This window comes from Periophthalmus magnuspinnatus, chromosome 1 (genome assembly GCF_009829125.3).
Source record: "Periophthalmus magnuspinnatus isolate fPerMag1 chromosome 1, fPerMag1.2.pri, whole genome shotgun sequence".
Taxonomy (NCBI): domain Eukaryota; kingdom Metazoa; phylum Chordata; class Actinopteri; order Gobiiformes; family Gobiidae; genus Periophthalmus; species Periophthalmus magnuspinnatus.
In genome coordinates this window covers 35813330-35830069 of record NC_047126.1, presented here as the reverse complement: position 1 = coordinate 35830069, position 16740 = coordinate 35813330, and the positions used below count along the sequence as shown (strand labels likewise).

Below are 16740 nucleotides of genomic sequence, written 5' to 3'. Positions count from 1 at the left end.
CCTGGGGTTTTCAAATCAATCAATATTGTGTCTGTAAATCAAAATATGAACATTAATAACAGACAAATCAATCCCGAGGTCGCTCCTGCTAGCATAAGCAACAGGTTTGATTGACAGCATTGCTAAGCCCCGGCCCCCTGTTAAACCAGTGGTGCGAGCGGGAAGTGGCGTTGCCTTCCACAGCTTTGGTTGCTATGATACTCGCATTCATAATTCCAAATAGGAAGCCTCAATGATCTTACATAGTCCGCTATTTTATACAGACTGTGGGTCTTGTACATTTTGGCAGCTTTGCCCTATGTTTGGAAAAGACGTATGTACTTACTTAAGCTGTGAGACCAGTGCAGGTAAACAGCTGTGCAGGATGGGCTCTGAGAATACCAGATTCTCAAAAAGGTGCTTGTTGTGCAGCTCCCACGTCACATGGAACTTCTGGAGGTGCTCGTTCTCCTAAAAAGAACATAAAAGGAACATACCAGGATTAGATTAAGTAAATAAAACCCTAAGCCTAAACTAAATCCTAAAGCTTCCCACAGCATTCAGCTCCAAATGAAACTCATCGAGGCTAGCAGTTATAGGGGCCAATTTGGAGCAGAGTTCCATATATGGAATTCCGTCCACGAGTATCATAGCAACCAAAGAGCCAATCAGGAGCGAGGCTGTTGAAGGTAATGCCACTTCCCAGTTGCACCACTGGTTTAGCAGGGAGCAAACCTGTAATGCTAGCGGGAGCAACGGTGCTTGATTTGTTATTAATCTCACAAGATCTTGATTTATAGACTCAATAGAAATACAAACTCCAGGACGATGTAGAGTGGGTTAATCCTAACATTTGAGACCAAAATGACAAGTCTCACAGCAGCATTTACAGAGAGTGGAGACACAGTGAAAAGTGAATTGGAGCCAGAGTTGATGGAGCCAGAAGCATGCCCGTGATCACTTCCTGTTTAGAATGCAGATAGCAGGTTAGCTATAGCTTTATATATACACAGTCTATGGATTAGACGTACCAGAGGGTTAGGGTTGGGTTTAGGGTCTAGGGTGCTGCGTGTTGGGTCTAGGGTGCTGCGTGTTGGGTCTAGGGTGTCGGGTCTAGTGATCTAGGGTGTCGGGTGTTGCATTAGATGTACCAGAGTGAGGAGGAAGCTGCTGATGCTGCGTGCGGCCTGACACAGAGCGTTGTACTCCTCCAGCAGCAGAGAGATGAACTGATGCGCCTGAGGGGGGCCCTGGGACACACTGCCCCCTGACCCCCCCACGGACAGGTGCCTCAGCAGGCGCACCTTCATCTCTAGCACGTACTCCCGGGCCTGTTGTTCCAGACGCTGGTACAGCTGGTAAGGGTCCTTCTCACACAATCTGCACACACACAAGATAAGATCTGCCTTTATTAGTCCCACAGTGGGGAAATTCCAGTATTGCACCGCACAGTTAAAGAACAGAAGGGAAAATGGTACATGCAATAAAACAAGATAATAGATAAATAGCTTAAAATAATTTAAAACATAGACTTAAAAATAAAGTAAAAATAGACTCTAATATAACATCTCCATAAAGTGACTTGAGCATTGCACATAGGTACAAAATGACTTTCATACTTTTAATGGTCAAACTGTGCTCATTCCACTTTTGCATCATCCCCTCTCTCGCACTGGTAACACATGTCCTACGTGCCCATCAGACCCTGAGGCTTAACTTATTTTTGCCATATTTATCTGCTACACGTAGAAGGCCGGTCCGTGAAAATAAAACCTACATTTTTCCGGTCCTTGGTGCAAAAAAAGTTGGGGACCACTGCTCTACAGTAGTGTTCCACAGTATGACATTAAATGTATCCAACAAGCGTTTCATTTTGGGTATTTTTAATGTTCAAAATACATTGAAAACCCTTAATTCTTACCTCTGAACAGATCTTACCTGTAACAGTGTCATATAGTTTGAATGGCATACTCATGAGATTAAACAAATATTGCAAGAATCCATCTTAAAGCTACACACAATCGAATTTCAGTGTTGTCGTTCCACTTTTTTATGAGTAACAATCAGACTTGTTCTACACATTTATTAATCTGGCGTGGTCACTGCTCTGGGTGGTTCACACTGTCATTTCTAGGTGTCTGGAGCCCTCTAGTGGACAGCTGTTATAGCACTGACCTGTCCACCAGCTCCTTCATGCCCTCCTTGTCTCGCTCGAGCGGCTGTTCGTGGTCATCTGCCAGGGGTGTGCCTGTCTGACGGTAAATGCATCGCACCAAGTACCGCACCTCCGACCAGTGGTTCTGCAGCTGCTGGGACTCCCTCTCAGACTCTGCAGAGATCTCCCTAAAACAAGATGGCAGCATGTAGAAAAAGATGTTACTAGAAAGTAAATGATGCCTTACTCCCAGGAGAAAATAAGTAAATACATTTTTAAAACGTATATTAAAATCCTGAAAGTCTCCTCCCGTTGCTTTGTTAAAATTTTGTAATTATCAACTTTTAATCTGTACTACATAATTCCATATATCTTGCTTCATATGTTTGCATATAAAATGTAAAAAGCTTTTACAGTTTATACATATGGACATAGCTAATCTGCTAGCATTCCAAACAAGAAGCGATCATGAGTGTGCTTCCAGCTTCATCGACTCTTGGCTCGTCATTTTGGTCTTAAATGTTTGTATTAACCTGCTCTATATGATCCTGGGGTTTTCATTTCACTATTGTGTCCGTAAATCAAGATATGAACATTAATAAACAGACAAATCAGGCACCATCTTTCCCCAAGGTTACTCCCACTAGCGTTAGCAAAAGCTTTGATTAACAGCGTTGCTAAGCGCCCGCTCCCTGCTAAACCAGTGGTACAGTGGGAAGAAGTGTTACCTTCCACAGCCTCGCTCCTGATTGGTTCTTTGGTTGCTATGATACTCGCATTCAGAATCTCTAAAATGCAACTCTGCTCCAAATTGGCCCCTAAAACTGCTAGCCTCAATGAGCTTCATTTGGAGCCCAATGCTGTGGTGACGTCACACTCACTCATTCACTTCTTTACACAGACGGTGAAAGTACTACTGTATGTTTGTGTGTTTGTGTGTACAAGGAGACAGCCTTATAAACATAAACATTGAGAAAACATCATATAGGCCCTTTAACGTCTTGTGCTGGCGACTATTTGCGTGCATAAAGCGTGTTTACCGCCTCTCGTTGCAGGCGTCGCAGCTGCATACGGCGTCAGTGGGCAGGGGTGCGGGCGGGGCGGGCAGCGTGGGGAGGGGAGGGGCGGCGCTGCTCAGTCTGTCCCCCAGGGCGACTTCCTGCGTCACGGCTCCATTCCCCATCGGCATGTGCAACAGGAAGTTCTGACACTGTAAAAAGTCAAACACAACGTTCTTTAGGTCTTGAGAATTTTAACTGTGGAGTCTCTGTCCAACGAAATGTGTCTTCATCCATGGGGTCAATATTTATAAACATTTTGGTATTAATTTATCTATAAAAACTCACATTAAACTCACAATTCACAAGTTTATGGAAAACACACATTTGCATCAGCTGCACTTCCTCTGCACGTTTTTGGAGTTTGCACGTCATCTACTGGCAGCAGCATGAATGAAACATGGAAAGCAAACTAGCTCTTTAAACAACATGACTGCAATACTAATATAAAACTATAAAACACAGTGGTTATGGGCGTGATGGTTTACTGGATAGGATTTCTACCTGTGACACAACAATCTGGGGAAAATTTACACAGTGCTTTCTGAATGAACTGAAGCTCACAGCAAGACAACTGGGACAGAGGCTTAATCAAACGAGTAGTGCTACATCTACGTTTCGTCATTCTGGAACTACAGAATGGTATTGCCCATTTGGTCTGCACATTTGCTGATACCTGAAAGTCTGCGGTATCACAGTTTTTGCCAATACCAGTATTGGTATCAGAAGAACCCAAGTTAAAAGCTCAAAATGTCAGTATGAACACAATAAAACACAGGACACATTCCCACAGGTAGAAAGCCAGGATTTATTATCCCAAGAGGGATAATAAAGAGAACTTTAACAAAGACTACTTTAAGAATTTGGCTATTTTCAAAATGCAGAAAATCCTAAACCTTTGTGTCTTTTTAGTCAGAAATACTGTATGGTTCCACCAAAGCAAGTTTCCATAGTGTCTGCAAAAGTGTGAGCTGTGAAGACCCACAGGAACCCTCTGACATCCGGACACACAGAACAATACGTTTATGAGGAAACCAAACCCAGTGGATCAGTGGACCAGTGGACCAGGCCCACACATCAGGAGATCAGAGCAAAGACCTTCCAGGGCCTAGTGGACCAGGCCCACACATCAAGAGACCAGAGCAAGTTAAGACACACCTCATTTGTTTTTGATATTCTTTGTTTACTACTTCTACTTTCTACAGTAGCCAACCGTTGCTTTGTTGACAGCGCTGCAAGCCCTTTGGTGTTTTGAATTTTTTTGAGAAAAGACATGTTTAAGAGAGAAGTACTAAATATGCATTATATGGGTTAGGGATGGGATGATATTAAATTTTAGACTCACAATTATTGTGGCCAAAATACGATAACGAAAACGAAAAAAAAAACATATCGCGATAATTATTAACCTGTTAACGTTGCTACGGCCTGGGCCTACTTTACAACTTTACAGCAATGTACATACACTTCTGCGTCACCCACACAAACAATCTACACATCTAATTAAAGCTGCGGCGCTCGTCTTTCTGGATATGTAAACCATTTTCACCTGCAATCACCACAGCACTGACAGGAGAGACGTTTTTACAGAAAAGTCACAAAGTGTGAATCTGGACTTCACTTACCTTTGAGCGCTCTGGTTCTGTCAAACATCAACATATTCACACAAAGTTGGTCTCATTTGTTCTGTAAAGGTCCAGAGAATATAATCTAGTCAAGAAATTATGTCCACAAAATAATATCCTCCATGTCCAATCTGCTGCAAGAAAGTACTCCAAATATGAAATCTGCTCTGTCACTTCTTTGCATTTCTTTTGTTGATTTCAGGCATAATAAACTTCTGACAGCACCAACTTTGTTCAGTGCTAAACACACATGTCAGCTTGTGATTGACACCAGTGTTGGCCAGTAAAGTGGGGGTTGTGGGTTACTGAGGCCGCAGATAGCGAATCAGTGCTACAGATGACTGAAAGTTTACACCCCACTCTTCCCCTTGTAGAATCAACCAATTACATCACACACATTTAGTGACGTTTTGCCCTTACAGCCAATGAGCAGCGGGACAGGATGATGTATGACAGGCCATGGTTGTCCGTAAACAGACGTACGCGGAAGAAAATGTGTACTCCTCAATGTCATGTTGTCGAAATTCAATTCAATTCATTTATTTTTGTAATGCCCAAAATCACAACAACAGTTGTCTTGAAGGGCGTTCATGTTTTGGTTGATGGGGGAAACCGGAGTACCCGGAGGAAACCCATCCAGACACGGGGAGAAATATGCAAAACTCCACACAGAAAGGCCTGGGCGACCCGGGGATCCAACCAAACCCTCTGCTGTGAGGCATGAGTGTTCCCACTCAGCCACCGTGCTGCCTAATGGACAGTCCTTGTCGCGCAGGAAGTGACGCAAGTGCCCGTCGACAAACACTTGCACGATGCAATTAAGGCACTTTGGTGAACTGGGAAACGAGTGGATGCAGAAATGTGTGCATAATGGCGCATTTTACGCACTGTTGTTTTGCGTTTGAAACATGACGAAAAGGACAAACCAAAGGGAGGACGTGATCGAGGACAATGGATGTTTGTACAAGTTAAACTAGAGGCATCTCTGACCTGGAGCGGTTCATGGCAAAGAGTAAAGATCCCACAGTGGACTCAGGAGTAAAGGACCTTATTTTTTGATGGATTGGATGCTGTTCTCGATCGGTAAGTGTGGTTTATTCTGCTATTGACTTAATTGTAGGTAAAATATACTGTGTATAATCGTTAGCTTTGCTTCTGTGCACATAGTGTGCATTCGGACCATGCACTCTGGCACATTTGTGTTCAGCTGTATGAATTAGGCTTAATTTGTCTATTGTTTAAAAGGTGTTGTTTTATTCTGCAGTTTGCATTATTGTAGGTAAAAATATAAGATGTGCCACATTAACATCTCATCTGTGCGCACGGGTGAGACGTGCGCTGGTACGTTCCTGTGGAGAGTTATGGATCAGACTTTGTCTGAACTATATTCTGCCAGATATCAACAATAACAGAGATAAGCACAGAAGCTACAAGTGCCATTGCTATGACAGAGTGGGCAAACACCACAAACTAACATCTAAACATTGTATTGGAACTGGAAACATGAGGCAGTGTGGTGCCGTAAAGTCGATTATAATCGTGCGCGATGATCGCGATTATTAAAAAATGCCACGAACGATTAATTGCGGACCTTCTTTATCACGATTAACGATATTACCGTATATCGTCCCATCCCTAATATGGGTTTGTGTGTTAAACATGTGAATGACACAAAACACTACTCAACTCCAGGTCTGTTTGTGACAAGGAAACAACAGAGAAGAGATCAGAGAATACAGGAATATGGGCTCTTTAAATAGAATACTGTAATATAGGATCTTCAACCATCTAAACAGTGATCATTCCAGCTCATGCTTTGAGTGCCGAGTCGATGTCGTATTTATCGTGACAGGCCGACCTCTACTGCACAGTTCTGGTCCATCCCATAATAGCAGTTTGTCTCTGAGGAGCAGTGAGTCATGGCTTGTCTGTAGAAAACACAAGAAGGCGCTGTGGGTGACATCAGCTGCTCTCGCTGTTCCAAACCCTCCAAGTCTCCGTCCTCCGAGCTCGGTGTTATGTGGGCGTGAAGCAACTTATGTCATTAGTAATAACATAATGACTAATTAATGTTTGGAATAGCATTTGTTTGGAAACAGGGCGGGATTTTCAACATTAAATGGTAGTCCTCTTTCATATTCCCATGTGGCCTTATAGCTGTGTAACCCCCGGTGTCGTCCAGGTGGTCCACGTGCGTATAACCATAGAGTGTATAAATAAATGGACACAGCTAACCTGCTAGTCAACACATTCCAAACAGGAAGTGATCATGGGCGCACTTCCAACTCCATCAATTCCTGGCTCCTTCTCCTCACTTTCTGTGTAAAAACTGTGTCCCCTCTCTCTGTAAATGCTGCTGTCAGACTCGTCATTTTGGTCTTAAATGTTTGTATTAACGCAAGATATGAACATTAATAGCAGACAAATCAGGCGCCTTCTTTCCCAGAGGTCGCTCCCACTAGCGTTAAACCAACTTTGTTACCTTCAACAGCCTTGTAAATCCAAATATGGAACTCTCTTCCACATTGGCCACTATAACTGCTAGCCTCAATAAGCTTCATTGAGACTCACTTAGTCCACTTCTGTGTACAGACTATGGCGTAATCTAGTCTATGCGTTTTATACTTGTTCTGATACAGCTCAACATCATTATAAACATATTAAGGAATGGTTCATTTCTGTTAATGGGACTTTTTAGTATCGATATCTGAGAAAATGAATATCTAGTTTCAACAATAGCTTTAGTATCGATTAGTGTCTGCTTTTCAATACTTTTGACAGCCCTACCTTAGATCATTGTCATTTAATTAAAACAAATAGTGACATTTCTTCCTCCAAAGTCTGAACTCTGCTCCAGATCACATGTTTTTATGACACTGGTGTAGAAAAAACTCAAAAGTTCAGTCGTTTAAAACTTAAAATGAGCTCCAGGAAAATGTGAGCAGCAGTAAAAATAGAGCAAGATTCAATCACAAGATGTTTCCACAGCTCCAGAGGCTTAAACACGGCCACACAGCACAAAACAAGGCCACGCTAAGTGTCACTGCTACGACGTTTTAGAGTTTATCTTCAAATCCTCAAAGTGCTCCTCAAAAATGCTCTCCTTTTACTGTGTATTTACTACATAATTTCAAATATTTTACTTCATATTGTTGGTTTTCAGACAATAGAGTGATGATGTCATGCTCCAGATGGGGTCAGGGGAACACACAGTTCTATTGATCACACTGGACTTTACCATGATATATCCAAAAAGGTAAAGTCATTAATGTTGAACATGATAATTTCTATTAGAGACTAGAGCAAGAAGTCACTATGTTACAATGACAAAAACAGCAGCCAGAACAACAATGACAACAACCACAAGAACACCACTCACAACAATAACGATGACAACCACATCACCAACAACAAGACTAACAACACCATCAACCACAACAATAACAACAACAACCACACCAACACTAACCATAACAACAACCACATCAGCTATAACGACAACAACAACCACACCAACTATAACGACAACAACCACACCAACTATAACGACAACAACAACCACACCAACACTAACCATAACAACAACCACACCAACTATAACGACAACAACAACCACACCAACTATAATGACAACAACAACCACACCAACTATAACGACAACAACAACCACACCAACACTAACCATAACAACAACCACACCAACTATAACGACAACAACAACCACACCAACACTAACCATAACAACAACCACACCAACTATAACGACAACAACAACCACACCAACTATAATGACAACAACAACCACACCAACTATAATGACAACAACAACCACACCAACACTAACCATAACAACAACCACATCAGCTATAACGACAACAACAACCACACCAACTATAACGACAACAACAACCACACCAACACTAACCATAACAACAACCACACCAACTATAACGACAACAACAACCACACCAACTATAACGACAACAACAACCACACCAACACTAACCATAACAACAACCACACCAACTATAACGACAACAACAACCACACCAACTATAACGACAACAACAACCACACCAACTATAACGACAACAACAACCACACCAACTATAATGACAACAACAACCACACCAACTATAACGACAACAACAACCACACCAACTATAATGACAACAACAACCACACCAACTATAATGACAACAACAACCACACCAACACTAACCATAACAACAACCACACCAACTATAACAACAACAACAACCACACCAACTATAATGACAACAACCACACCAACACTAACCATAACAACAACCACACCAACACTAACCATAACAACAACCACACCAACTATAACGACAACAACAACCACACCAACTATAATGACAACAACCACACCAACACTAACCATAACAACAACCACACCAACTATAACGACAACAACAACCACACCAACTATAACGACAACAACAACCACACCAACTATAATGACAACAACAACCACACCAACTATAATGACAACAACAACCACACCAACACTAACCATAACAACCACACCAACTATAACGACAACAACAACCACACCAACTATAATGACAACAACAACCACACCAACACTAACCATAACAACAACCACACCAACTATAATGACAACAACAACCACACCAACTATAACGACAACAACAACCACACCAACTATAACGACAACAACAACCACATCAACTATAATGACAACAACAACCACAACAGCGACAACAAGCACGATGACGACAACAACCACATCAACCACACCGACAACAACAGCAACAACAACACACATCTAAGTTTGAACAAGATTCAGTTTCCCCATCTATATTAATTATGATTGGCTGTAGAATGTGGTGATGTCATCTGTAAAACAGTGATATTTCGATCTATATGCGTGTATATAAAATGTAGAAACTAGTAACCAAAGTAAAAAAATAAAAAATAAATCACTAAAAGGTCCAGACTTTTGACTGGTGCTGTACATCAGTGGTCCCCAACCACCGGGCCGTGGACCGGTACCGGTCCGTGGATCAATTGGTACCGGGCCACTGGCCGTCCAAGAAATAGTTATTTATTTCAGTTGTATTTATTATCTGAGTCTGAACAATCGTTTATTTTGAAAAATGACCGGATTCTCTCGGTTACATTTCCGTCACTTAAGCGCCGACAACTTAACCACTTAGCGTTCCGACGTCCTGCAATGTACGTGTATTTCTGCATCACCCACACAAACAATCTACACATCAAATGAAAGCTACGGCATTCATCTTTCTGAATGTGGCTGCCTAGGCTATGCAAGAGAAAAGATGTCTATTTGCCCAAGACAAATAAATTTAAATATGTAAACCATTTACACCTCTACTCACCACAGTGCTGACAGGAAAGCCGTTTTTACAGAGAAGTCAGAAATGTGAATCTGGACTTCACTTACCTTTGAGCGCTCTGGTTCTGTCAAACATCAACATATTCACACAAAGTTGGTCTCTTTTGTTCCGTAAAGGTCCAGAGAATATAATCCAGTCAAGAAATTATGTCCACAAAGGAAGTTAGAGCCTTCATGTCCAATCTGCTGCAGGAAAGTGAAATCTGTTCCGTCGCTTCTCTGCATTTCTTTTGTCAGTTTCAGGCATAATAAACTTCTGACAGTGCCAACTTTGTTCCTCAGCGCAAAACAAACTTGTTAGCTTGTGATTGACACCAAAGTTGGCCAATAATTTGGGGGCTGTGGGTTACTGGAGCCGCGGACAGTGAATGAGAGCTACAGATGACTGGAAGAGTACGCCCCACTCTCCCCCTTGTAGAATCAAGCTGTTACATTACACACGTTTAGTGATGTTTTCCTCTTAAAGCTCATGATCTGCGGAACACGCTGATGCGTTACACGCAGTGGTTTACTGTAAACAGACGGCGTTTGCTGCACGTGTAAAAAGACGAGACTGGATATAAAGATCCGCGTGTAAAATTATGCGCGCGTATTGCGTAATTTTACGCAGCAGTTTTGGATTTTAAACGTGACGAAATGGACAAAACAAAGGAAGTACGCGACCGAGGACACTGTGGATGTTTGTACAAGTTAAACTAGAGGCATCTCGGACCCGGAACGGTTCGCGGAACCGAGGGAAGATCTCATGATGGACTCAGGAGTAGAGGGACCTTATGTTTTGATGGACTGGATGCTGTTCCTGATCGGTAAGCGTGGTTTATTCTGCTATTAACTTAATTGTGGGTCCAATGTGTATCAAGTGTAATCATTAGCATTAGATAATCCAACCTTCGGGTTGCAGGACCAAAGCTCTAACCACTGAGCCACTGTTGCAGAATGACTGTCTCACTGTACGATCATGTACAGTGTGTTCTTAGTTTCCAGTGTGTGTTTGTTTACATTTTGAAGCGTGTGTGTGTTTGTTGATTGTTTGCAGTGTGTGGTTTCTAAATATGTATTTATTTTGACCCATACCACTTGTTTTGACTATATTTTATATACAAATATACATTTTATATTGTGTTTTGATATATAAATGTACAGTAATAGAGCAGCTGCAGATACAGATTCCTCTCAGTGTGAGTTTTCAGTTGAGCCTCACTGATGTCTGTGGGTTGAAACATTCAAAAGTTATTGCGTTCTCCAAATACGTTCTCCAAATATCTTCATTGGGATAGGTTTGGAGAGGCCTGGACTTACTCATGATAAAATGATTGTAAAACTCTTATTTTTATAGGTATTGACCTCAAATTTGAAATGTAAATGGTCAACAATCTTGTCAGTTGAGGTATGGTGTATTTTTGTCCCCAGCTCCTACTGCAGCTTTCTACACCTTCATTTTCACAAACATTTTTTGGCGAGGACGAGAAAATTTTTTTTTAATGTGTGTTCCAAAGTGTATAAATGCTCAGCAGACAAACCTACAGTGATTCTGACACCTGTGGGTAAAACTATAGGGTGTTACCTTTACAAAGACCCCAAACTAGTGCAGTTACTACTGAGAGTTCAATAGTGGTGATTATTTTAATTTGGAGAGGTCAGAACAAAGGCGATTTCACCAAAATGACCCGGAATGGTACAATTTTCAAGCGTTGGCCGGTCCGCGGTGATAAAAAGGTTGGGGACCACTGCTGTACATGACAGTAAAAGCTGCCCAGTGGAACCTGAGTGACCTTCAGGTCTGACCCTGATGCTGGTATCGTATATCGGCGCCGATATTGAACATTTTGATTGGATATCAGTTCAGTCGATATTCCCTTTAGTTCTATAAAGTGGTGTAATAAGACGATGTACTGTAATCCTTTCCAGAGCTGCTCTGTAGTTACTTTAAATGAGAAATAACAGATACAGAAATCATTTGGATTATGTTTCCCATACTCTGTGTTTAAAGGAAATAAATTCTGTTTTCAGTCTCTGGTATCATCGATAACAGTATCGGTGGATACTTAAAATCAAAGTATCAATATAGGTATCAAAACAGAAAGGTGCGTCCCTCCCCTGATCCCAGACTCACCCCCGCGGGCTGCTCCAGAGCAGTGTGCCGCTCCTCCTTCTCCACAGTGTGCCTGCAGTCAGGACACACCCATAGGGGGAGCTGTAGAGAGCCGCTGGGGCCGTTCTGTCCGGAGGTCCCGGAGTCCGAGGGCCTCTCACAACGACACAACAGGCAGCGGTCTCCTGCGGAGTATGGCGCTCGCTGGTTCAGACCAAACGTGAATGGAGTCTACAGGCAAACAAAGAAGAAACAAAGACAAGTTAGAGCTAGCAAAAGTATCAAAAACTTAATACTAATCAATCTAAAAATAGTGTCGACACTAGATTCTTCATTCATTTTCGCAGGTATAGATACTAGAAAACGTGCCATTGACAGAAATGCGCCTGTCCTGAATATGTTTATAATTATGTTGAGCTGAATCTTTCACAAGTATAAGACACATAGACACGTATACACCCATGGACCACTATGAACCTACTGGACTCAACCTACTGGACTCAACCTACTGGACTCAACCTACTGGACTCAACCTACTGGACTCAACCTACTGGACTCAACCTACTGGACTCAACCTACTGGACTCAACCTACTGGACTCAACCTACTGGACACTGAGGGATTACACAGATATAAGACACATGGGAACAGGACACAAAGTACGGCATAAAATGTGGAACATCACAGTATATTAACTAAAGAAACAGTGTTTTTATCATTGCGGTATCGGGATCGAGTCTCTTCCTGAGTATCGAAATAAAGTTTGAAATGTTAGTATCGTAATGACACTGCAAACTGACCGCACACTTCACTGGAGGACATTTTGGGTGCTGCCTCAAAAACAAACAAAAGAAACAACCTAAAAACGAATTCTATACTAAAGAAAAAGCCTGATCTTAGAACCGCAGAGAGAAGATAAGAACCACATTTGAGCTATAATCGTCATCTAAACAACGGCTGATAGATTAGTATCTCTGAACCTGAACTGATCCAAACTATACCACAGACCACAGCAGGGCAGAGTTCAGGAAAAATCAATGAATTATACAGAAAACCGAAGAACACTGTGGATTTATTTAAGAACAAAGTCATCTTCCACTCCCCAGACTTTTACTTACTCACGGTGCCTTCTTCTGTCTGCTGCTGTCTCATTTCAATCAAATAATCATAATAAAAAAAGAATCTAATCTTTATAAAAGGTTGGTGGTTCAAATCCCACTCCCACAGATGAATGCTGTCATTGTGTCCTTGGGCAAGACACTTAAACCCCCTTGCCCCCAGTGTCTGTGTACACTGGTGTGTGAATGTGTGAGTGGTTCGTTGTTGTAAAGCTCTATATAAAAATTAGACCATTTATCATAATGTAATTTTCAATTCCACATAAATGTAATTTCTCATTTACCATGTTGTCTAAGTGTGGCTCTGATATGGTTCAAGACCATAGACTGTTTATATAAATGAACATAGCTAACCTGCCAGCCGCCACATTCCAAACAGGAAGTGATCATGGGCGCACTTCAGCTCCATCAACTCTGGCTCCAGTTCACTTTACATTGAAAAACGGTGTCCCCTCTCTCTGTAACTGCTGATGTCAGACTCGTCATTTTGGTCTTAAATGTTTGTATTTAACCTGCTCTACATGATCCTGGGGTTTCTATTTCTTTACTGTGCCTGTAAATCAAGATATGAACATTAATAACAGACAAATCGGGCACCTTCTTTCCTCAAAGTAGCTCCCGCTAGAGTTAGTCGATCAAACCTGTTAATCGTTGCTAAGCACCCCCTCCCTGCTAAACCAGCGGTGTGGGTGGGAAGGGGTGTTACATTCAATAGCCTCAAACGCTAGGATCATGTAGAACGGGTTAATACAAACGTTTATGGCCAAAATGACGAGTCTGACAGCAGCAGTTACAGAGAGGGGACACAGTTTTTACACAGAAAGTGGATTGGAGCCAGAGTCGATGGAGCCGGAAGCACGTCCATGATCACTTCCTGTTTGGAACGCGGCAGCTAGCAGGTTAGCGATATCCATTTAATTATACAGTCTATGGGTTCCCCTCAATCTGATGCAGAGCACATGTACCTGGAGCACACTGGAGAAATCAGCGTTCACGGCTCCTTCAGTGAACTGTGGGGCCACACTGTTGTTCATATTGACCTGAGGAAAACACACATCTGTTACATAACACTGAACACACCTCACAGCTGATGGTTTCTATTGCTGTGGCAAACCAAGACTTTTAGAGTTAGCTCAGTGATCGAACTATCGATTATCAAAGAGCTGATATATTAATGATGGAGTGACATATTTACAGACCAAAGCACTAAATACACATACACAAAGACAGACACAACACGTTCCCCATGTTATTATGATGTCCTGGTGTGTCTCAGTCATAAAACATTGTGGTTTGAACCTGTTTAAGCTCCGGACAGCATTAACGTTTTATCATCTCAATAATCCAGCTGTTATGAAGTGTCAACTCGTTTCTGCTCCAGTGGATTTGTCTCATTTATTTTAAGAACATAAAACTAAATAGTCATGATATTATCATTAGAGACATTGGCCCAGTCGGTATCAGCCCAGTCGGCACCTCCTTTTAGTCAATAACTCCATGTAATAAGATGTTTTACAAGCTCAAAATGTCTCATATTAAACTTGTATTTCTTCTACAGTTACATTAAATGATAAACAACGGTTACAGCCCTCATCTGGACAATTTTTGGATTACGCCGTTTGTGTTAAAAGGAAATATAATAATAATATAATGTCTTCAGTCTCTGCCCTGTTTCTGTTGTTTCTGTTGTATTGTCGTATTGTAAACTTTTATGTGATAAGCTTTGGTCAGCTATTGATTTAAATGTGCTATAAAAATAAACTTGAACATGACAGGCCTGATCATCATGATATATTTGTTTTCCCATTCTGTCTAGGCTTCTTTCCTTACATATTTACAAACTAGTCACATGGTACAACAGACACTATTAGAAAAAAGAGCTGAACTGTGAGCCAAAACACTTGTAAATATGTCTAAGTTTGTTGTTTACAAGTCTCCTTCTGTTGATTCAAGAATACTTTGAAAATCTGTCAGATTACTTAATATCACTGAAAATTCTCAAATAATATATGATAAACATAACATTTAGAGTGAAAGTCTGGACTCTGGCACTGAAAAGCTTCCTCTGACAATGCAAAAATGTTTAAAACTTTGGTTCTGAAGCATGAAGGCAAAAGAGAACACTCACTTATACAAATATTTAAAAGGAGCAGGTTTGTACAAACTAGAAACAGGAGACTATGTAGAGTTTGTGAGTCCAGAGGCGAGGCCAGAGGACAGAAGAGGACAGAAGTGGACAGAAGTGGACAGAGTTAGCATTAGCATTAGCATTAGCCAGAGCTCTGTTTATGTGAGCTTCAAGTGTCTTTGTACAGCACAGGGAGGCTTTAGGTACCTCTGCACACACACACAACCAGCCTGGCTTTGCACGAAGATATAACTGTTCAAGAGATGTCGCTCGAGTTAAATTTATTTTGGCTTTTGCTCCAAAGTTAAAGCCAAAGTGGAGCTGCGTTGGGCCGGACTACAGCGCGGAGCTGTAGGCTGCTGTACGGCTGCCCTGGGCTCGTTTAGGGGGCTTTGGGCTCGTTTAGGCGGCTTTAGACGACTTTAGGCTCATGTATCTCCTCTCGCCGGCCTTACCTCTCCGTTGATGGAGCCTGTATTCCCGTTGCTGGCGCTTCCAGGGGGTAAAAAGCTACCCCCGGAGCTCCCCGCACAGGCCTTGCCGCTGCTGCAGACAGCACTGCAGCTGCTGACACCGCCCCGCTTGTTCTTCCTGCGCTTAGCTCCTCGTTTAGCGTCGGTTGGACTCATTTTCCCGCGGAAACACAGCGAGACAACTTGTCCTCCAGGTTTGAGAGTGTCTCAGGTCGAAGGCCCGGCGAAATCACTCGGGTAAGAACACGGGAAAACGTTTTAAAGTGTCCCAAAACGGTCCACAGTTCCACCGGAGAGTAGCTCGACTTCATAGATTCAATATGGCCTCTGGGAGGGTGGGCCGCAGCCGTGGTTTGCGTCATGACGTCATTCAGCGTGCCCCGCCAAGAGACTCATGGGACATTGAGTCCGGTTTACCTAAAAGGCACGGGAAATATCCCGTCAGCCCCTCTGTGTGTTGTGTACACATGCGCAGACACTGGCCCAGGTGGGACACTGGACCATTTCACGGCTCTGATGACGCTATGGCTTTAAGATGACGTGGAGTAGCCTCGCGCTCAGGCTGCGTCACAACATGACGTCACCGAGTTTTAATCTGTGTATATTTACACGTAACATTGAATTGTACTTATGCGAGTTTGTGCCAGTTCAACACATATTTATTTGAAGTTACAATAAATGTTTGTGTGGTTTTTTGTTTTTTTTT

At 42.2% G+C, this 16740-nt stretch overlaps 1 protein-coding gene across 1 annotated transcript in view; it reads right to left on the bottom strand.

Moving 5' to 3' along the window:
- fam193a (family with sequence similarity 193 member A) overlaps window positions 1-16353 on the bottom strand; it is a 34286-nt gene extending 17933 nt beyond the window's left edge. The window contains exons 1-7 of the mRNA XM_033967059.2: window positions 16017-16353; window positions 14399-14473; window positions 12338-12547; window positions 3175-3344; window positions 2155-2322; window positions 1131-1359; window positions 326-450 (exon numbers count right to left, since the gene is read on the bottom strand). Of these exons, the coding sequence (XP_033822950.1) occupies window positions 326-450; window positions 1131-1359; window positions 2155-2322; window positions 3175-3344; window positions 12338-12547; window positions 14399-14473; window positions 16017-16190 (1151 nt within the window). The 5' untranslated portion in view covers window positions 16191-16353. The remainder of the gene's footprint in view (window positions 1-325; window positions 451-1130; window positions 1360-2154; window positions 2323-3174; window positions 3345-12337; window positions 12548-14398; window positions 14474-16016) is intronic.
- Window positions 16354-16740: the final 387 nt, after the last annotated feature.